The sequence below is a fragment of the Cervus canadensis genome, chromosome 31 (genome assembly GCF_019320065.1).
Source record: "Cervus canadensis isolate Bull #8, Minnesota chromosome 31, ASM1932006v1, whole genome shotgun sequence".
NCBI lineage: Eukaryota > Metazoa > Chordata > Mammalia > Artiodactyla > Cervidae > Cervus > Cervus canadensis.
The window spans coordinates 30,980,587-31,002,355 of record NC_057416.1 but is presented as its reverse complement, the minus strand read 5'-3'; the positions used below and the strand labels follow the sequence as shown (position 1 = coordinate 31,002,355).

The 21,769-nt window shown below is 50.0% G+C and overlaps 1 protein-coding gene and 2 non-coding genes across 8 annotated transcripts; 1 reads left to right on the top strand and 2 right to left on the bottom strand.

Annotated features, from left to right (window-relative positions):
• Positions 1-3,086: 3,086 nt before the first annotated feature.
• On the bottom strand, positions 3,087-3,159 carry TRNAE-UUC. Its single transcript has one exon. It is a non-coding gene; the product is annotated as a tRNA-Glu (tRNA).
• A 9,785-nt stretch (positions 3,160-12,944) lies between these two features.
• ADRB3 (adrenoceptor beta 3) lies at positions 12,945-19,282 on the top strand. 6 transcript variants are annotated; one of them, XR_006266893.1, is made up of 4 exons: positions 12,945-14,624; positions 15,094-15,155; positions 15,324-15,522; positions 18,843-18,978. XR_006266893.1 is itself a non-coding variant. In XM_043454635.1 (3 exons), exons 1-3 carry the CDS (start codon positions 13,354-13,356, stop codon positions 18,897-18,899), a joined length of 1,344 nt encoding a protein of 447 aa, XP_043310570.1. In that variant the 5' UTR covers positions 12,945-13,353; the 3' UTR covers positions 18,900-19,027. The 6 variants fall into 6 exon arrangements, 3 of the variants coding, with proteins under 3 accessions (XP_043310570.1, XP_043310569.1, XP_043310571.1); XR_006266895.1 differs by lacking the exon at positions 18,843-18,978 and having other exon boundaries at positions 15,014-15,109; positions 15,324-15,995; XR_006266894.1 differs by lacking the exon at positions 18,843-18,978 and having other exon boundaries at positions 15,014-15,155; positions 15,324-15,995.
• A 2,191-nt stretch (positions 19,283-21,473) lies between these two features.
• On the bottom strand, positions 21,474-21,546 carry TRNAG-CCC. Its single transcript has one exon. It is a non-coding gene; the product is annotated as a tRNA-Gly (tRNA).
• Between the last annotated feature and the right edge of the window lie 223 nt (positions 21,547-21,769).

Here is a 21,769-nt window from a genome sequence, read left to right as displayed (position 1 = left end):
CAGGAAGTTGGTATTTCCACCTGCGGTGTAGGGTCCTGCCCCCTTCACTGTTTCTCCTGGAATCCCACCTTCTATCTGCCCAGCCCAGAGGAGCCAGGCGGCTCTCCTGTACCACCGACATCATGGCCGTTCCCACATAAAGCTGCTGAGCTGGAATTAACAAACACCTTTTCCTTTTAAGCTCAGTTGTAACAACACAGTGACTGGGGTCTTTTTACTTTTTTGTTTTGTTTCAAACACATACAAAAATAAAGAGAATAGTGTTTCCCCTCCCGTGCTCCCATCACCCAGCTTCCGGAATGGTCAATGCCCTGCCTTTTTTCACCCACTGGATGATTTTGAAGCTCTCTCCTAGCCATCCTACCATTTCCTCTGTAATTATATAGTCTCTGTTACCAAAGGAGAAGGGCTTCTTATCTTAAAAACACAATAACATCATTCTTAAAAAAGTCAACAGTAGCTCAGTATTATCAAACACGCTGTCAGTGTTCAAATTTCTTGGATTGTCTCATATTTCTTACCAAATTTTTAAAGATATCTTTATGGTTGGAAAACATCTATAAATAAAAGTTGCCATTTTAACCACTTTTAGATGTGCAATTCAGTGGCATTGATTACATTCTCAGTGTTATGCAATCATTGGCACTATTTCTAAAATCTTTTTTCATCATCCTGGACAGAAATTCTGTACCCATAAGCAATAACTCTTCCTTTCCCTTACCCTGGTAATTTCTAATCTAACTTCTGTTTCTATGAATCTACCTATTTTAGGTATTTCACATAAATGAAATCATACCATATTTGTCCTTTTGTGTCTGGCTTATTTTGCTTAGATGATGTTTTTAAGTTTCATCCAGGTTTTAGCCTGTATCAGAACGTCATTCCTTTTTAAGGCTGAATAGTATTCCGTTGAATAGATATTCCAAGTTTTGTTCACCCATTGATGCCCATCTGTTGATGAACACTGGAGTTGTTTACACCTTTTGGCTATTGTGAATAATGCTGTGAGGAATATTGGTATGCAAGTATCTCTTTGAGTCCCTGTTTTCAATTCTTTTGGATGCATATCTAAGAGTGGAATTGCTGGGTCATATGGTAGTTCTATGTTTAACTTTCTGAGGACCTGCCAAACTGTTTTCCATTGCTGCTTCACCATGTTACATCTCCGCCAGAAACACGGAAGGATTCCAATTTCTCCATATCTTCTTCAACACTTGTTATTTTCCACTGTAAAAAAGTATAGCCATTCTAGTAGGTGTGAAGTCACATCTCATTGCATGTTACTGATGACTTATGATGGTAGGTGTCTTTTGATGTGCTTTTTGGCTATTTGTATATCTTCTTCAGAGAAACATCTATTCAAGTCCTGTGCCCATTTTATTTTATTTTTTTTTCTTTGCCCATTTTAAAACTGGGTTGTTTATCTTTTGTTGCTGAGTTGCAGGAGTTTTAAAAAAAAATATGTTCAGGGTATTAAACTCTTATTAGATATGATTTACAAATATTTCTCCCATCCGGAAGATTGTCACTTCATTTTTCTCAATGTGTTCTTTGATGCACAAAAGCTTTTAATGTTAATGAAGTTCAACTTGTCTATTTTTCCATTTGAGGCCTGTGTTTTTGGTGTCATATTTAGGAAATTGTTGCCAAATCTAGGTCACAAAGAGTTTCTTGAACTATGTTTTCTTGTAAGTTTTGTAGTTTGACGTCTTAAATTTAGCTCTTCGATCCATTTTTAGTCACTTTTTCTTTATAGTGTGTCCAAAGTTCAGAAACAGCAGAAGTGAAAACAGTGAATCACAAAGGCAGTAATTAATAAAAGTTTATTGTGCACACACCAGAAAAGGAGAGTTTTCGAACTGGGAGCATTCACATACAGCACGGAATGAGGGGCAGAGACACGTTATTGCATGGCAGCTCATGCAGTAGGGATGCAGTGACTGTTCATTCTTCACGGTGCTCGGTGATGGAGTCTCCTTAAATGATACGGAACGGTTGCTTCATATCAACTCGGGGAAGACTTGTAAGTTTCACTTACGATTTTCAGAGCATAAGCAAGAAGTGATCCAGGGCAAGTCAGTCCTGACTGTCTTGCAAAATAAGCTAAATTAAACTTTGTTTTTCTGACAAAACTGGCGTTGTCTGCTTAGGAAATGAATTTTCAAGTCTGGTCTCTGTGTTTGATTTTAAAGGCGTAAGGGAAGGGTCCAGCTTCATGCTTTTGCATGTGGATATCTAGTTTTCCCAGTGCCATTCGTTAAAGAGGCTTTTTTCCCCTTGAACAACTGTGTTGCCTTTTTGACAATCAGTTGACCATGTCAGGGTTTATTTCTGAGTTCTCAATTTGATAAATCCTTGATCTATACATTTATACCGGGCACTGTGCTGTCTTCATTACTGTGGCTTCGTAGTAAGTTTTGAAATCGAGAATGAGTCCTCTAGCTTTGTTCTTCTTTCTCAAGATTGTTTTTTCGCTATTTGCAGTCCCTTGAGACTGCAAAAAAATTCATACAAAGGATTTTATTTTAATTTTAAGATGAGCTTTTCTATCTCTGCAAAAAACACCACTGGAATTTTGATACGGATTGCACTGAATTAGCATATTGTTTGCGGTTGTATAATCAAATTTTTGTTTTGAGTTTCTTTATTGTTATTTAATTGGAGTATAGTTGATTTCCAATATTGTGTTAGTTTCTTGGTGCAGCAAAGTGAATCAGTTATACGTATACATATATACACTTTTTTTAGATTCTTTTTCCATGTAAGTCATTACACAATATTGGGTAGCATTCTCTGTGCTATACAGTTGTATCATCATCTTAATATATTGTCTTCCAATTCAGGAGCATGGGATATTTTCCCATTTATTTAGAGTTTTCTTTCAGCAGTGTTTTATACAAGTCTTTTGTCTCTTTGGTTAAATCTATTCCTAAATATTTTATTCTTTTTGATGCTATTAGAGATGGAATTATTTTTTCAATTTTTGGGAAGGATTGATCAGTGGTAATGTATAGAAATAAAACAGATTTTTGTGTGTTGATTCTTTTTTTTTTTTTTTAAACTTGCATCGGCTTCTGGGATCTTAGTTCCCTGACTAAGGATTGAACTCAGGCCCTTTGCAGTGAAAGAGCAGAGTCCTAACCACTGGACCACCAAGGAATCCCCCAACCACACTTAAATTCACTAAAAAACTCATCTTTCTTTGTCTCTGTACTTTCAAACTGTACCCTCTATTACCCACCCTCTGCTCACCCACAAATCCTTCCCTCCCAGCAATAAATAATAAATTTAAAGTGAACAGACTATAAATATGTTTACAAAGTAAAACTTACAGAGTTTGCTGATGCCTTCTGTATAGAGAATAAGAGAGAAAGAGAGAAGTCCGGGATGGGACCAAGAGTTTTGGCCCGAGAACCTGGCAGAAGAAATTTGCCACTTACTAGAATGGGGGGGAAATGATTTCACTGGGGGACATGGATGTTTTACAGAACACAGGTGACCCATCAAAGCACCTCACGGTTGGACTCTGCAGAGGTCTATTATTTTAGTTCAACATGTAATCACTGTTATGACCGGTCAGTAGAGTTCAGGTCACCTATCCCTTTGTTCCTCTCCCTTGTTTTACCAAAAATGAGCCTTGTCTCAAAGTTTCATGAAAGAATCCTCATCCGGTCCATAGTATCTTACTGGTTATGCTTAGCACAGGAGACATCATCCACACAAGCTGCTCAGTGGGACCATACCTAACCCTTATCAAATGACTCAGTCCCTCAAACACTGCCCATGCTTGGGACTGGGCTACACACAGAGAAATTCCTGCCATTTCCCCCAAGAGCATCTAGGTTTCCTAACGTGCTCTACCCATTGGGCAAACTTCTCAGGGCTGGGAGCTTATAAAATCAATTGCCCTAAGGTAAAATCGACCAAGAGCCTTTCTCTTTTGGGGTCCTTTCATTTTAATAAGAGGTAAGACCATCAGTCAAAAGCATGCATTTATAGTGATGGGACTTTCAGGAGATTTTTTTTTTTTCCCTTGGAGGAGGGCATCTTTCAATCTCTCTCAAATCCACATGCTGTACTATCCTTAAAGCAGCAGGCCTGACAATGGTTCTAACAACAATTTCTTTCTTTTTTTCTCTTTTTATCTTGGCCTGCACTGAGTCTTCGTTGCCGCGTGCATTTTTTCTCTAGTTGTGGAGAGTGGGAGCTACTCTCTAGTTGCAGTGCGCGGGCTCCTTATTGCGGTGGCTTCTCCCTTTGCAGGGCTCTAGGGTGCTCAGGTGGAGAAGGCAATGGCACCCCACTCCAGTACTCTTGCCTGGAAAATCCCATGGACGGAGGAGCCGGGTAGGCTGCAGTCCATGGGGTCGCTAGGAGTCGGACACGACTGAGCGACTTCACTTTCACTTTTCACTTTCACACATTGGAGAAGGAAATGGCAACCCACTCCAGTATTCTTGCTTGGAGAATCCCAGGGATGGGGGAGCCCTGTAGGCTGCTGTCTATGGGGTCACACAGGGTCGGACACGGCTGAAGTGACTTAGCAGCAGCAGCAGCTGGGTGCTCAGGCTTCAGTAGTTGTGGCTCTGGGGCTCAGTAGTTATGGCTCGTGGGCTCTAAAGTGTGGGCTCAGTAGCTGTGACCCACAGGCTTAGTTGCCACATTCTGGGGCATGTGGGATCTTAGATTCCTCACCAGGGATCGAACCCCGGTTGCCTGCAATGGCAGGCAGATTCTTAATCACTGGACCACCAGCGAAGTCCCTCTAACAACTTTTATCGATGCTTTGCTCTTCCTGGAATGCTACAACCTCTGAGGAGTTGTGCTGAGGGAAGACTCCTTGGAAATGTCCAGAGGGGGGCTTCCCACCCTCTTCCTGGGCTGGTGAATCAGGTGAGAGAGCTGCCCTGGGAGGAGATGATCGTGGACCAGGCTGCTAAGAGCAAGTCAGTTGGGGAAAGAGTGTTCAAGGAAGACCATGGTGGGATCTCTTGGGAAAGAGAAGCCTTTTTAGTCGGAAGATAATACCTTTTATCAAATTCAAAACAAGAGCCCAGATGTAATGAACGTCAGTTCTGTGAGTGCAACTAGGAGTGAAGGAATGAAGGCACCTGGGAGTTAGGATGAGAACAATTAATAAATGCCCGTGGGGCCCTTCTCCAGGGTGCCCACACGTTAAACAAGGCGTGCACGGCTGCTTCGAGAAGCCACCAGTCTGAACCTCTGCTGTCTTGCTTATGCCAGTCCTACATCTGGGACACCACTGTCCCTCTTCTATGCCTTTCCAAGTCCTAATCACTTGTTCACACTCAACTCCAATCCCCATCTTCACGAAGTTCCTTTCTAATCACCCTCATCTGGAAGTGATTTCTTCTTTCTCAGAATCCAGCAAACTCCAGCGCTCACTGCCCTTCCTCTGTCCTTGTCAAGCCGCACTTATTTTCTGGTGTTTAAGCCCTGCCTTCCAGAATGGACTCTGTGTGAAGCCGGCCACTGTGTCTGATACCTCTTGGGGTCTCCCAGCATCTCTCCTGGGGGCCCAGTCCAGGGCTGTATATAGTAGGTGTTGATTGATGAATGAGTAATGGACGCCATTACACAGGCATTCTTTCTCAGCCGTCGTCTTCCAAAAAAAGGACGGGCCTGTTTCCCTGGGATGAATGACAAGGCAAAGCAGACAGTTGGTCAGTCAGGGACTTGTCCCCTTGGAGCAAGCTGGGCTGGTGCTGGGTTTAATTTAGGCTGCTCTGCCCTTCATGCTTTGAAAGGACTTTCCCACGACAGACTGGGGACCTGGCGTTCTGTGCCATTAGCACCACTTTGGAGAGATGAGTAGGAAAGATGCTGTCGGGGGTGCTGGCCTCTGACCTGGTTCCGCTTCTGCGCGGGGCTGAAGCTTTTTGCAGCCTTGATGTTTGCCGTTTCATTCCCAGCTGATCAGCTGGAGCGAGCCCACGTGGAGCACAGGCTCTGGGCTTCGGCGTGGGGGTGGGGGGTGCACCCATGGGCGGGTGGACCCAGGCTGGGCACACGTGCCTAAAAATATGGAGGCAATAGCTCGCTGCAGGCCGGGAGGGTGCACGTCTGATTGAGTTTCTATGGATTGTGTGTTCACATCTCCAGCGTTGCAGGACTCATGATGGGGCAGGCTTATTTGCAGGTGTGTGTGTGTGTGTGTGTGTGTGTGTGTGGGTACTCTCCCATCTGAGCCTTGGCCTTGCTGACTGTGTACATCAGCGCCGCCTGCCTTCACGGGTGGATGGCTAGGCAAAGAATGTGAGCCTTTCTCCAACTGGTTCCCAAGAACTGATGGATCCCTGTTGTCCCCAGACCCCGACTTCGGCACAATGTGAAATAGATCCTGATTGATTCGCTAGCTCCTCCTTCTTCTGGAGTTGGGGATGAAGAAATGGAGGAAGCCCACGGTGCCCTTAGCAAGGACTCTTTTCCTTGATCATGTCATTTCTTTGGTATTTTGTGGTTCTGATTGGGCTTTGAGAGCCATGGAAGCCCTGAACCTTGAGTGTCCGTGGCACCATTTGAAATATTTTATTTCCTTTTGCAAATGAAATAAAAAGGTTCTTACTACTGGAAAGAGGAAGACATTTAACTCTCCTCCCAATCCTGGCCACACCTCCTGCCTCCCTGTGCCTGAGTCTGCTCCCAAGGGTTCCTGGGCTCCTATGAAAATACTGTTTTGTGGGAGGCTGGGGTACCTAAGGAAGCTGGGGTGATCCTCTCTCCTTGAGGAGCCCTGAACCTTGGCAGGGGGATAGATGCTTTTTAGCCAAAAAGGAAAGATGGATGCTTTTTAGAAATCCAGGGCTGTCTTCCACAGACGCCCCCCCCCCCGCCCCACCCCCAAGAGAGAGCTGACATTCCCAGCACTGTTTACATTCTTTTCCTTCTTGTCTCTCCATCCCCCACACTTTCTAGGTCTTCCTCGCTTTGGGCTGGCAGAGAGACTGTGCCCCTAGAGACAAAGCCACCTTCCTGCTTGGGGGACGGAGTGGGGATGCCCAGCCTCACCCAGGTTTGGCAGAATGCCACCAGCTCCGAATTTCACCCTTCCTTCACCCATTCTTCTTCTGTACCCTCTAGCACCCCTGGATTAACCCTTTCATCTCCTTCCAGGAACCAGGGAGCAACCCAGATTCCAGGAAGCGGAGGTCAATGCTAATGGCTGGCCCCCAGTCTCCAGCCCACCCTTCACCTCTACCTCCCTGCCCTCAGCTCCCAAACCCTGTCCAGCGGAGTAGGTGAAACAAGCTGCCCGCCAAGGCCAGAGGAGAGAGCCAGGCTGGTTATTTCCTTTGTGACCCCGGACAGTCTCCTACTAAATCCCAATAATGCGATTTGTAAAGGAGACAGGACCACCCCAGCCTCCTTCTGCTGCCCGCCTCCCGCAGAGCATCCACGAAGCAGCATTTTCACAGGAGCCCAGGAACCCTGGGGGCCGGGGTGGGGGGTGGGGCAGACTCAGGCCCTGGGAGGCAGGAGGTGTGGCCAGGATTGGGAGGAAAGAGAGTTAAATGCCTCTGTCTTTCTAGTAGTGCGGGAGGAACCTGTCTGTTTGGGGGGGGTGGGGGGCGCGGAGCTGAGGTCCAGCAGGCTGTCCTTAATGGTACCACCTTGGTTTCCCCAAGGGATGCTTTCTTTCCCTTCTCCACCACGGGACAAAGCTGCCCTGCCTGATGTCTGTGTCCGAAACTGCCCAGTCAAACACTGGTAGTGCTGCTTCCATGGAACGAAGTGAACCCCAACTTTCTCTATGGGATGGGAGTTCCTGCCAGCGGTCCTAATCACCTTTGTATCAGTTCAGTCGTTCAGGCATGTCTGACTCTTTGTGACCCCATGCACTATACCAGCCAGGCTTCCCTGTCCATCACCAACTCCTGCAGCCTACTTAAACTCATGTCCGTCACGTCAGTGATGCCATCCAGCCACCTCATCCTCTGTTGCCCCTTCTCCTCCCGCCTTCAATCTTTCCCAGCATAAAGGTCTTTTCCAATGAGTCGGTCCTTTGCATCAGGAGGCCATGTGGGGACTGGCAGAGAGAAAAGTGCCCAGTGAGCCCCAGGCTGCTGCACCCCCACCAGCAGGGTCCCCGTGGCAGCTCCGAGGCTGTCTCCTCTTCCTCCTCTTTCTCCTCCTGTTGCAGCAAAATGCCTTCTCTCCCCTTGGGATTGAAAAAAAAAAGTGCCATTTCCCTATTAAAAACAAGAAACATTTTCCCCTTGCCATAGCTTCTCTGCTGACACCTGGACCTTGACCACCCCCAGACAGGGGTCTTTCCTAATGGGCTTTGGACACCCCAGAGCCTTTGTGAGGCTCAGCTTCCTTCCTCTTTCCAGATGGGAAGGAAAGCTCCAGGCTCTGTCTGAACTGGAGGGTCCCATACTCGAGGCATGGGTTTCCCTGTTGGGGAAGAAGCCATCCTCTTGTTTTGCTCCCTGTCCTTCCAAGCACCAGCCACCTTTGACTCAGCACTTGTTCCCGGAGGCAAAGTATGGGCTGATGTGAGAGACAGGCCAGAGAATGTGCAGCCCGAGGACCAGGCAGGCTAGTGCCTTGTCCGAGCTTTCCCTCTCGGGGACAGGGACGGAAGAAACCATGGATCCAAGCAGCACAGCGGATCTGCCCTCTTCCTGGTCGCCTCCTTCGCCGGTCAGAGAAGTGGGCTGCACTGAAGTAAGCCAGTCTCCAGGGCGAGTGCAGGATCTGGGGGCTGGTGGGCACCCTCTTCGGCTCCCTTCCTCCCTCACCCTCCCGACCCTACCTGGGATGCCCGAGTGAACCTTTCCTGTGTGATCTCGGTCCAGCCTCAGTTTCCCCTCTGGACCTCAGCTTTTTCTTTTTCTTTTTTTTAGTTTTTGGCCATGCCCCATGATATGTGGGATCTTAGTTCCCCAACCAGGGAGCAAACCCTCGCCCCCTGCCATGGAAGCGCAGACTCTTAACTGCTGAACTACCCGGGAGGTCCCCCAGACTGCAACTTTTTCATTCTTTCCAATGTTGGTGTTGGATTGGATCTTTCAGGCTCTAACTTTTATTTATTTGTTTTTATTTTTTACTTTTTCAGGCCCTAACTTTTAGCTCTTCTTCAGTGCCACCATCATCCTACTCTCCTGGACTGACTGTGACTGAAGGAGAAGCAAGGAATAGAAAGTCAGCTGTTCAGAAGTCACACCTACACATGATGTTTGAAGAGAGACAGGGCAGAGAGGGGAAAGCTTGAACACGGGTAGTCTTGGGGAAAGCACAAGGCTCAGTCTTCTGAGCTAGGTTCCCACAAACACGCGCACAGACACACACGTATGCGGACCCAGCTGTGGTGCTCAGGGGATCGACCACGAGCTACAGCCAACAAGGGTGGGAGAGCACGTCCTGCTGTTAGGACTTCTGCCCACAGGGCGAGGTGGTGGCTGCCTTTTCTGCTGACCACGTTCTCCAAATCACAGACCATCACACGAGTGGCCCCTGACATGATAGGATGACCTGTTGCATCCTCGGAGCCCCCAGTATGGAAACAGCAGCGGCCTGACCTCAGTAGCTTCAGAGGCCCACATTCCCAGTCTGCCTCCAAGGGCACAAGACAAAGGTCATCTGGGGGCCCAGGGCCAGGGTAAACTCTCACTGGGCAATGCATGCTTCTGTCCACAGTTGGATGACCCCTATAGACTGGGCAGCTTACTCCCCTGTGGCCAGCAATTAGGATGACTTCCCGGCAGTGGGTCACTTGCCTCCCACCCTTGGCAGGCCATCAGAAACACTGGCATGAGGGTAAACGGGTACATTGCCTGGAGAGGGAAATTTGGCCATACCTTTTAAATTTGCAAATGTGTATACTGCATGATACAGTGATTCTACAGGAATTTATTCTACAAATACACTTACACGTGTGTGAAATGACATGATTACAAGTGATGTGCTGTGACGTTATCTATTAGGAACAATTGGAAGTCAATGAGATGTCTATCAGTAGCTGTTTGTTTTCATAGATTATGGTATATCCCCACAAAGGAACACTGAAAATGGGAGGCTTTTGCACATTATTATGAAAGAATTATGGATATATATTGTTAATATAAGCAAGGTTCAGGACAGTGGGTATATTTTCCTACTATTTGGACCGAAAAGAAAGGAAAATAAAGGACAAAGACACATATATTTTTCATTGACCTTATGTAAAATATTAGCGGAAAGATAAACAGGAGACTATTAGGGAGTTGAAAACTGAGATGAAGGCAATTTTCTAGTATATGATTTTTGTGTATTTTGATGGCTGAATAACGTGAATGTATTACGGATTCAAAACATAAAATGAAGAAACACAAAAGCACAAGAGGAAGAGACCCAAGTGATGGAAGATGGACTCCTCCCTGCGGGGGGCCCCAAGGCCAGGGGTGGATGGTGGGTGGGGTGGGGGATGGGCCGGTCAGACTGAGAACATTGGGGGGATGGGCCAGAGCAGAGGAAAAGCTCTCCAGGTGCTGGGCACGGCTCTCTGCTGGTGCCTAAAAGCCTTCAAAACAGGGGCCAGAATTCCTCTCCCCCACAATCTCCTTTGGCTATAGGCCTAATCATTCCCCAAAGGCAGGCACACGCATGTGGTTTGGGAAATCTTGTCTTTCTTGAAACGTAAACACTGGAACACCCTTCCTTAGATTAACAAGGTCACCCCTAAAGCCACGGCAGCCTTTGAAGCAACTTGACTTCCTGGCACCCCCTCCTTTCCCCCCAACCAACTCGGATGTCCTGAAAACAAAAACCAAAAAAACCCCAAACCTTGCTGAATGGCTGGGATTTGTTTTAGAGGTTACTCTTTGAGAATCTTCTGACACCCCTTGGAGATAACTGGCAACACTCTGGGGTGTTGCAAAACCTGACTTGGGAGGGACTGCCCTGATGGTCAGCCAGAGGCCCAGGTCAAGGCTCCGGCCAAGTGGGACCTGCACTGCTGGCGCGGGGGCTGAGGGGAGAGGCTGGGCCTGCCCGGGGCACAGCCTGGGCACGGAAGGCATTTGCTTGGGAGCCACTGGCCAGCCCTGCTCGCGGGTGAGCACCGGGTCCCTGGGAGATGACATGGGTTCTTTTTCCTTGGGGATAATTTTAGGTCTTCACTTCGCCTCCAGTCTCTCCAACTCCCAGCCCCTGGCTCGGCCTCCCAGAGGGATTGCTGAGACCAGTGACTAGACAGGGTACTGTTGAAATATAGAGCTCTTCAAAAGAGACTTGCTAAGGCATGGCCCTGGAGGCTTTTTCCATGATATTTTCCCCCCTTTCTCCCATTGTTTCGGGAGAGGAAGCAAGATGGCTCGAGGATCAGGTTCTGGTAGGACTTAATAAGGGTATCAGATCTTCCTGCCCTTCAACTTGAACCTAGGGGCGTGTTTTTCAGTTTCATCTCCCCACACCCAGTTTGAGAGGAACTGGCTTAGAGACAGCTTGGCTGAGAACCAGCCTTCGGTCTGGGGGAGGGGAGCGGGGGGAGGAGGCCCTGGGCTTCTTAGGTGCGGGGGAACCTCTGATTTCGTTGTAGGAGAGACTCCAGCAGGCATTCAAGTGCCAGGCCTGCGGTGCCACACACTCCGAGATGCAACGTGTGAAGTCCTCACCCTAATGTCTTCTAATTTGTAAAAGTTCATGAATAAAATCTTCAGGGAAGTAGAGAAGACTTTGCCACGGTGATGGACGATTTGTGGAGAGCTGGGAGTGATGGTGGATAAGCCTCAACCTGGAAGCCATTGATTCTTCTTTTTTTTTTTTGTTTATGTCTGCCCTGGGTCTCAGTCGTGGCAGGTGGAATCCAGTTCCCTGATCAGGGATCAAACCTGGGCTCCCTTCCATTGAGAGTGTGGCGTCTTAGCCACTGGACCACCGAGGAAATCGCATTCATTCTTTATTTTTGGCTATGCCGAGTCTTCATTGCTTCTGGGCTTTCTCTAGTTGCGGTGAGCGTGGGCTGCTGTTCCTTGCTGAGCATCGGCTTTGCATTGTGCTGGCTTCCTTTGTTGCAAAGCACAGGCTTTCGGCATACGGGCTTCAGTAGGGGCAGTACTCGGGCTCAGTCTTTGCACCGCAGAGTCTCATTACTTGTCTCTCACGGACTCTAGAGAGTGGGCTCAGAAGATGCAGCCCAGGGGCTCAGTTGCGTGCATGTGGAATCTTCCCGGACCAGGGATCGAACCTGTATACCCTGCATTGGTAGGCAGATTCTCATCCACTGTGTGTGTTAGTCGCTCAGTTGTGTCCGACTCTTTGTGACCCCATGGACTGTAGCCTACCAGGTTCCTCTGTCCATGGGATTTTCCAGGCAAGAATACTGGAGTGGGTTGCCATTTTCTTCTCCAGGGGAATCTTCCAGACCCAGAGATCGAACCCGGGACTCCCGCATTGCAGGAGGATTCTTTACCATCTGAGCTACCAGGGTATCCACTGTACCACCAGAGAAATCCCCATTCATTCATTTTCAGCACAGTCGTTACAAGAGAAGTGTTTTAAGAAAGGGGTCCATCTAGAAGTTTTCTCTGTGGAAATTGTGGGGAAGGGGCAACATGGAGTGGGGAAGACAGAAATGGAAACTCGTTAGCATCCTGGGCTCAGTTCAGAGGTCAAATCCAAGCTCAAAAGAGCAGGCAATCAAAAAGACTCCTGGAAAATGGAAGTTTTTTTGTTTTTTGTTTTTGTTTTTCCCAGTAGCTGAAAAGGGAAAAAAGAAAGAGAAAGAAAAGTTAGACCAGAATGACAGGGGAAGTAAGTGAATAGAAGGGTAGGGACCAGATCTCATGGAAGGAGGTCTTGGGAAAAGACGGAAGAAGCCGGTGTCCTCTATGACTTAACCTACACAGAGTCTCAGGGGAGGATGCCTCCGTGGAGGAGGGGCTGCTGTGGGTCCTCTCCTTTGCTTCCAGGGGGTTACCTTTCCCTCCAACGCGGTAAGGGGGCGGGGGTTCTTCCCTCTCGGAGCGATGCTCCTGGACCTTCCCAGGAAATTGGTACAGAGTTCCAGAAAACCAGTGCGGCCAGAGCGCGGGGAGCTGTCACGGCAGGAGCGAGGCACATCGTAGCAGAGAATACACGCCGTGACTTTACTCTTACGAATCTTACTGGGGGTTTGACTAATAGGGAAGTCGGGCGTCCATCTGGCTTCAGTCCCCACGGCTCGATTCCCCCTCCGGAGGCCCAGCGTGGAGACTATTGGCCGCTGCCCCTTTAAGGGCCGCCACTCCCCCACTCCCACCCCCTCCCCAGCGGTGGCACCCAAGGGGTGGGGGTGGCGGGGAGACTGTGCGTTCTCGCGGGTCAGCTGGGGAAGATGGCCCAGGCCGGGGGAGTCGCTCCCACGCCCCGATGCCCCCTCCGCTGAGCAGAGTGAGCTGGGAGCCCCTTTCCCTCATTCCTTCCTGCCCCACGCGCGACGCGGGGATGGCTCCGTGGCCTCCTGGGAACAGCTCTCTGACCCCGTGGCCAGATATCCCCACCCTGGCGCCCAATACTGCCAACGCGAGTGGGCTGCCAGGGGTGCCCTGGGCGGTGGCGCTGGCGGGGGCGCTGTTGGCGCTAGCGGTGCTGGCCACCGTGGGAGGCAACCTGCTGGTAATCGTGGCCATCGCCCGGACGCCGAGACTCCAGACCATGACCAACGTGTTCGTGACTTCGCTGGCCACAGCCGACCTGGTGGTGGGGCTCCTGGTCGTGCCCCCGGGGGCCACGTTGGCGCTGACCGGCCACTGGCCCCTGGGCGTCACCAGTTGCGAGCTGTGGACCTCGGTGGACGTGCTGTGTGTGACCGCCAGCATCGAAACCCTGTGCGCCCTGGCGGTGGACCGCTACCTGGCCGTGACCAACCCGCTGCGCTACGGCGCTCTGGTCACCAAACGCCGCGCCCGAGCCGCCGTGGTCCTGGTGTGGGTCGTGTCCGCCGCGGTGTCGTTTGCGCCCATCATGAGCAAATGGTGGCGCATCGGGGCCGACGCCGAGGCTCAGCGTTGTCACTCCAACCCGCGCTGCTGCACCTTCGCCTCCAACGTACCCTACGCGCTGCTCTCCTCCTCGGTCTCCTTCTATCTTCCGCTCCTGGTGATGCTCTTCGTCTACGCACGGGTTTTCGTGGTGGCTACGCGCCAGCTGCGCTTGCTGCGCCGGGAGCTGGGTCGCTTCCCGCCAGAGGAGTCTCCGCCGGCTCCTTCTCGCTCCAGGTCCCCTGGCCCGGCGGGGCCGTGCGCCTCGCCCGCGGGGGTGCCTTCCTACGGCCGGCGGCCGGCGCGCCTTCTGCCTCTGCGGGAACACCGCGCCCTGCGCACCCTGGGGCTCATCATGGGAACCTTCACTCTCTGCTGGTTGCCTTTCTTTGTGGTCAACGTGGTGCGCGCCCTCGGGGGCCCCTCTCTGGTGTCCGGCCCCACTTTCCTCGCCCTTAACTGGCTGGGCTATGCCAACTCTGCCTTCAACCCGCTCATCTACTGCCGCAGCCCGGACTTTCGGAGCGCCTTCCGCCGCCTGCTGTGTCGCTGCCGGCCGGAGGAGCACTTCGCCGCTGCCTCCCAGCCCCGCGCCCCCTCCGGCGCCCCCACGGCCCTGAGCAGCCCCGCCGAGTCCAGGGAGCCCCCACCGCTCGACGGGTAGGTAATCAAGGCGAAGGGATCAGGAAGCTTTCTGTATCTCCGCTGGTCAATTTTTTTTTGAGTTCGGGGTTCGGGAGGAGAAGATGGGGCTGGGGAGGGTCTTTGCAATCAAGAGAAGGGGGGCACAGAAAGAGAAGGGGGGCACAGAGTAAATCAAAGAGGAACCCAGAGCCCTTTCTTTTCCCGTTTCCCACCCATCCTGCCAAGGGGGGTGGGAGGTGGAAGCAAAGGAGGCGGGCGGGTGGTTCTCCAACCCAGGAAAAAGTGCGCCCGGAGGTGCCGCGGTGTGGAGGGCCCCCGGCTCGACCGCAGCGCTAGTTTTGGTTTGCTAGCTCAGTTCTTTGCCCAAATTTCTTACCATCACTCGGGCTGGCTTTGACTTGCAGAGAAGACTAGAGGGCCCCCCATCCCCCACCCCCGCGGCCGTCCCCAAGTCTTCGGGCTCAGTTCTGGTTTCTTTGAAAAGTCTGATAGCCCTGAAGGTGAGGATTCGTTTCCGGAATGAAGGCTAGCCGGGCTGAGGAAGCTGTGAGTGCGAATTCTTACCCAGTAGGAACCGGGTCGGGTTGGAGTTGGGGGTGGCCTTTGTAGTTCCGTGGATCCCAGAGGGGCTTCCCAAGGTCCCTGACCACCCTCTCCCCCCGTTCCCACCCTTTGCCCCCTCACCCCAAGATACTGTTATCTCCACTTTTTCAGGGCTTCCTGCGGACTTTCTTAGGCCTTGAAGAAACAGCTCCGTTGATCCGGAACCTTTGGAAAGCCTCTGGCCGGCCTCGGTTCAGAATGAGCCCCGTGGAGTTTCCCAGCTGGAAAACTCTGCCCTTCAGGCGCCTGACTGACGACTGGGTCCTGGGAGGAGGACGGGGGCTGACTAGGGAGGGGAAATCCTTACCAAGTGGGTTTTCGCCGGCTCTCTTTCTTTCTGAGAGAAGTTTTCTAAAACCCCAGCCCTGAACTTCACCGCTACCTCAGCAGTTGGGGTGTCTGGCTGCCCGTGCCCAGGTGCCGGGGCAGGAGCCGGGCTGCGTTTAGCCCGGGCAGCCGCACCTGTCTTACTGTGTGCTGTGTGCGCAGGGGCAAGGCGGGCTCCGTCATTCTGTTCCTTCTGCCTCCCAGACCCTGAGGAACCCGCCCGGGTGCTGGAGGCCCAGGCTGAGAAGAGGAAGCTGGGGAAGGTCACGGTTTGGGGTTTTGTCCTCCGTGGCTTCCTCATTGTAGACACACCTACCTCACAGCAGTTTCAGGACTTTACTTTAGAGTTTGGGGTGGGGGGGGACGCTCCTGGTTTCCTGGGAAGGTGAACCTTTAGAATGGGTCCCTTCTTTTCCTTTTGAAATCAAATGAATAAATTTTCCTGAATGCAGTTTATCCGTTGCCCTCTCTCCTCTCCCATTTGTTTTCTCTGTGTAATCCGCTTATTCCTTTCATAGAGCTGACTCGTGACAGAGGCAGTAAATTAGGACTAACCTTTGTCCCTTTCTTCTTGATCCTCATGAAACAAAGAATGAAAAGTCTTTTGGGGTGAAGGAGACGGAGTTTGAGCCTTGGACACTCCGATCTCCCCACCCTGGAGGCCATTCTGCCCACGGGACTCACTGAAGTGTCCACAGGAGGTGGGGTTTGCTGTTCCAGGGATCAGGGCATATGGAGCTCTTGTGCTACAAGCCAGAGGTGGATTCATAACATCCCGTTGCCACCAGGAACCAGTTTTGTCCTGTGCTGTATACGTGTGTGTGGAGGCACAGACCATTGTTTGTGTTGGGCAGATTCTCTTGGGTTATAAATGTATTCTGACATTTCTTATCCTTTCCATAACCTCTATTAACCTCTACCTTCCCACTCCCTTTCCTGGGCAGCAGAAATCTGTATTATCTTCTTCAACTAAAACTGGAGTTACAAGTTTGAGCTCCTTGATAATTTTTTTCCCCCTTATTCCAATTTTATGAATCTTATCAGGCAGTTTCCTAGGGAAAGAAAATTTCTATGGAAACCCCCGGGTCATTTTGTGAGTTCTTATTTAGATTCCTTGAGCAGAGACCATTGTCCAGGCTGATTTACGGGAGAGCCAGTAAATCACTAAAAGTTGAATGAGCTGGGTAGACGGCATCGTCTACCTTCAGGGGCTCCAGGGTTATAAAACTGATCGGCCCTGAGGATAAGCTCGGTGGATTTCCACATATGGGTGTTCCCTGTGAACTGGACCTGGCCTTAGCTGCTTTCTTCTGTCTAGGAGTCCAGGTTTTATTTCTTAGGATGTTTGCATACCAAAGATGACTTTCTCCTTCTTCACTCAGAGCAGTACGAGATCTCTGGTGTCTGAGGTGTGGAAGGTTTCTTGGCAAGGACTCAACTTGTTGAACCTTTAGCAGAGAAGGAAGTCTCGCCTTAGCCTGAGCATAAGAGGGCCTCCTCTCTCTCCCCATCTCTGGATATTTTCCCAACATCGCTGAGGGAAGTTGTCCAGTCGGTGCCAGGGTGCTAGGCAGGGGCAGAAGAATGATTTGGGGGAGGGAGGGTGATCTGGTTTGTAGAATTGTCCTTGAACGCCATCCAGGAGCTCACAGGGCTTGAGTTTTACTCGATACGCACCCGTGTGCTAGCTGTCAGCCTCCTCTGGAGTGTTTAGACTTGCGCTGGGGCTGTGGACTCCGTCTGTGAATTGTCTCCACTGTCTGACAGGTGGAGAGGCAGCCAGCCGCTCCCGTCATTTCTCCAGCAACTTGCGGTCAGGTGTCAGGGCGAGGGAGATTTATACCCTTAGATGTCGAGTGGGTGGCTCTCTGTAGCACGGGCCCGGAGCACTTGAACTGGGGAAGACAAACAACCATCCTCTGAGCCTAGAGATGTGAAGACTTACAGATGATGCTAGTGGTGGTGCGTGCTCTGTCGTGCCCGACTCTTTGGGACCCCATGAACTGTATAGCCTTCCAGGCTCGTCTGGAATATTCCAGGCAGCAATACTGGAGTGGCTTGCTCTTTCCTCCTCCAGATGATCTTTCCGACTCAGGGATGGAACCTGCATCTCTTGCTTTGGCAGGTGGATGCCTTACCACGGCACCACCTGGAACCCATGAGGGAAAAAGGGTCCATGGAACTGCTGGCTCTGCCCGAGCAGAAGTGACAAGGTGGAAGGGGCTATGCTGGAGGACACGGGATGAGGAATGACGGGCTTTTTCAGAGGGAACCTGCCTCTGCAACCTCGGACACCGCTGAGGAGCAGGCAGAGTTAAGGGGAGGGTGTTGTTGATAACAGGCTTTCCTAGGACTCTCCCGTGGTAGGTTCTTCTGTGGTGTGCATGTGTGCGAAGTTGCTTCAATTGTGACGGACTCTTTGCGACCCCATGTACTGTAGCCCACCACGTCCCTCTGTCCATGGGATTCTCCAGGCAAGAATACTGGAGTGGGTTGCCATGCTTTTCTCCGGCAGATCTTCCCAACCCAAGGATCGAGCCCACGTCTCTTATGTCTCCTGCATTGGCAGGCGGGGTCTTTACCACTAGCGGCAGCATCCCTGACCTTTTTGGCACCAGGGACTGGTTTCCTGGAAGACCACTTTTTCATAGACCACGGAGTGAGGGGGAGGGCTGGCTATTTCGGGATGATTCAGGTGCATTATATGTATTGTATACTTTATTTCCATTATTATTACATCAGCTCCACCTCAGATCGTCAGGCCTTAGATACCAGAGGCTGGGGACCCCTGTTCTGGAGAACAGTGGTAAATGCAGTCTGCAGTCCTTGTGGGCAGTCACGGGGCGAACATTCCACATCAGCTTCATTCCTCATCCCTTACGGTGTCTAGTGGTTTCTTTCTCTCGGCCTGCGGGCACAGGTGAAGGCCATGGAAGTGGTGCCCTTTATAGTACCATCCTAAAAGTCAGAGATCTAGGCTCCCTTCTCAGACCCCTGGGCTGGGGCAGTATGTCTGCGTTTCTGTGTCTGTCCAGCGGGGAAGGGGGGAGTCAGCAGAGGGTATACAGACCTGCCAATGGCCTCCCTAGCCCCCTGCCAAACGCCCTGGGGATAGTCTGCCTTAGGCCAGCTAGTGAGCAGTTGAGGTGTGATGTGAAACTGATTAGCAGCAACTCCAGAAAGCCATCGGCTTTTTCATAGTTCATCCTATTATGGGATGAAAGAAAATCAAAGCACATTCCTCAGTTTCCCCATCTATAGAGTAAACGGAGGATAAAATTTTCTCTTCTCTCTTGCCTTTAGAAGGGGAATGAAGATGACTGCGATGGCTGGCTCTCATCAACCTCTGGGAAGCCCTAAGCAGAGTTTTGCTTCTTCAGCGTTTCTGCAAGCCTCTGTGCTCCGTTCAAGGCATAAGCGGTGCGAGGCGCCCCCTGATGGTTGTTTGAAGCACAACAGGTGTAGACCGAGTTTACAAGCAGGCCTGACCTGGAATAACTTGAAGAGGCCCTAGAAGTGGTTTGGTCAGGGGAATTCCCTGGCGGCCTGGTGGTTAAGACTGCACACTTCCACTGCAGGGGGCACAGGTTGGATCCCTGGTCAGGGAAGTAAGAGCTCGCATGCCGTGGTGTGGCCCAAAATAAATAAGTATCAATAAATGGTTATGGTTTCAGCTCACTTCAGTTGCTCAGTCGTGTCCGACTTTGTGCAACCCCATGAACTGCAGCACGCCAGGCTTCCCTGTCCATGTGGTCCCCTTCTCCTCCCATCTTCAATCTTTCCCAGCATCAGGGTCTTATTCCAATGAGTCAGTTCTTCGCATCAGGTGGCCAAAGTATTGGAGTTTCAGCTTCAGCATCAGTCCTTCCAATGAATATTCAGGACTGATTTCCTTTAGGATGGACTGGTTGGATCTCCTTGCAGTCCAAGGGACTCTCAAGAGTCTTCTCCAACACCACAGTTCAGAAGCACGAATTCTTCCATGCTCAGCTTTCTTTATAATCCAACTCACATCCCTACATGATTACTGGAAAAACCATAGCTTCGACTAGAGGGACCTTTGTCAGCAAAGTAATGTCTCTGCTTTTTAATATGCTGTCTAGGTTGGTCATAGCTTTTCTTCCAAGGAGCAAGCGCCTTTTAATTTCTTGACTGCAGTCACCATCTGCAGTGATTTTGGAGCCCAAGAAAATAATGCCTCTCACTGTTTCCATTGTTTCTCTATCTATTTGCCATGAAGTGATGGGACCAGATGCCACGCTCTTTGTTTTTTGAATTTTGAGTTTTAAGCCAGCTTTTTCAGTCTTCTCTTTCACCTTCATCAAGAGGCTCTTTAGTTCCTCTTCACTTTCTGCCATAAGGGTGGTGTCATCTGTGTATCTGAAGTTATTGATATTTCTCCTGGTAATCTTGATTCCAACTTGTGCTTCCTCCAGCCCAGCGTTTCTCATGATGTACTCTGCATATAAGTTAAATAAGCAGGGTGACAACATACAGCCTTGACATACTCCTTTCCCAGTTTGGAACCAGTCTGTTGTTCCATGTCCATTTCTAACTGTTGCTTCCTGACCTGCATACAAATTTCTCAAGAGGCAGGTCAGGTGGTCTGGTATTCCCATCTCTTTAAGAATTTTCTACAGTTTGTTGTGATCCATACAGTCAAAGGCTTTGGTGTAGTCAATAAAGCAGAAGTAGATGTTTTTCTGGAACTCTCTTGCTTTTTCTGTGATCCAACGGATGTTGGCAATTTGATCTCTGGTTCCTCTGCCTTTTCTAAATCCAGCTTGAAAAAAATCTGGTTCTCGGTTCGTGTACTGTTGAAGCCTCACTTGGAGAATTTTGAGCATAACTTTGCTAGCAAGTGAGATGAGTGCAATTGTGCAGTAGTTTGAGCATTTTATGGCATTGCCTTTCTTTGGGATTGGAATGAAAACTGCCCCTTCCATTCCTGGGGCCAGTGCTGAGTTTTCCAAATTTGCTGGCATATTGAGTGCAGCATTTTAACAGCATCACCTTTTAGGATTTGAAATAGCTCAACTGGAAATGGTTTAGCCCAGTCCTTTGATGAAATGAAGAAACTGATCTCTAGCAAGATGAATTGTAAGTAGCCAAGATTACTTGGCAACACTGTGTTTTCAGTATAAATTGCATGGCATTTGGAGCTGGAAAAAAACAAATAAGGACGGAAATGACCTTTTTTAGGAGTACCAATAAATATACAAACCTTGTAAGAGGTGCTCTCCAAATGTTACCTTACAGTGACAACAAAGGAAAAACTACAGCTGTGTAGAAATCAAAGAGCTTGCTGTGCTGATTTTAACCCAGTCTACCAGACTCCCCAAGTTCACTTTCTTTGCACTGACTTCTCACCATCAGTCACACAGAGCAAGTGACTTAGCCTCTCTCTTGGCCTGTGAATCAAATGGAGATGATTCAATTGCTCTACTCAATTCTTGCAGACTGGTTTTGAAGCTCAGATGAGAGACTGTATGTGAAAAGCTTTGGAAACTGAAAGGGTCCTCCCAGTTCTAAGGGGTGTCATTTGAGTGTGGGGCTCAGACTAGTCCCAGGGCTCCTGGCTTCAGTCCCAGGGCTCCTGGCTTCAGTCCTCGTTTGGTCCTGCTTACATCGACAGCCTAGATCCTGGACTCACTTACCTTTGGTCACTGTGGGTGTGTCCTGCCTGGTCTTCCTTCCGCAGGTTCGTCCCCACCTCAGGTGTCAGTGATCCCACCGGTGTCACACCCACGTCACTGTACACCTCCCCCTTTGGCCCTCTTTTCATGTCAGACCCTGGTCTGGCCTGTGACTGACTGTTGGCTCACCCAGTCGCTGGGTTGCAGCATTTATAATTATCTGACTTTTTTTTTTCAAAAATAGTTTTATTTATTTATTTGGCTGCACTGAGTCTTAGTTGTGGCATGTGGGATCTAGTTCCCTGACCAGGGATCAAGCCTGGGCCCCCTGCATTGGGAGTGCAGAGTCTTAGCCACTGGACTACCAGGGAAGTCTCTATAATGAGCTAATTCAGTGGTTAGGACTCTGAGCTTCCAGTTCAGGGGCCCTGGCTTTGATTCCTGGTTGAGGAATGACAGAGGATGAGATGGTTGGATGGCATCGCCGACTCAATGGACATGAGTTTGAGCAAGCTCCAGGAGTTGGTGATGGACAGGGAGGCCTGGTGTGCTACAGTCCATGGGGTCGCAAAGACTCAGATACGACTGAGCGAC

What these genes read in the sequence shown, in the direction of transcription:
- ADRB3 (XM_043454634.1), top strand. Translation starts at nt 13,354, where the DNA reads ATGCCCCCTCCGCTGAGCAGAGTGAGCTGGGAGCCCCTTTCCCTCATT. An exon ending in GAGCCCCCACCGCTCGACGG is followed by an intron (nt 14,625 to 18,842) that starts GTAGGTAATCAA and finishes TCTTGCCTTTAG; the next exon opens with AAGGGGAATGAAGATGACTG.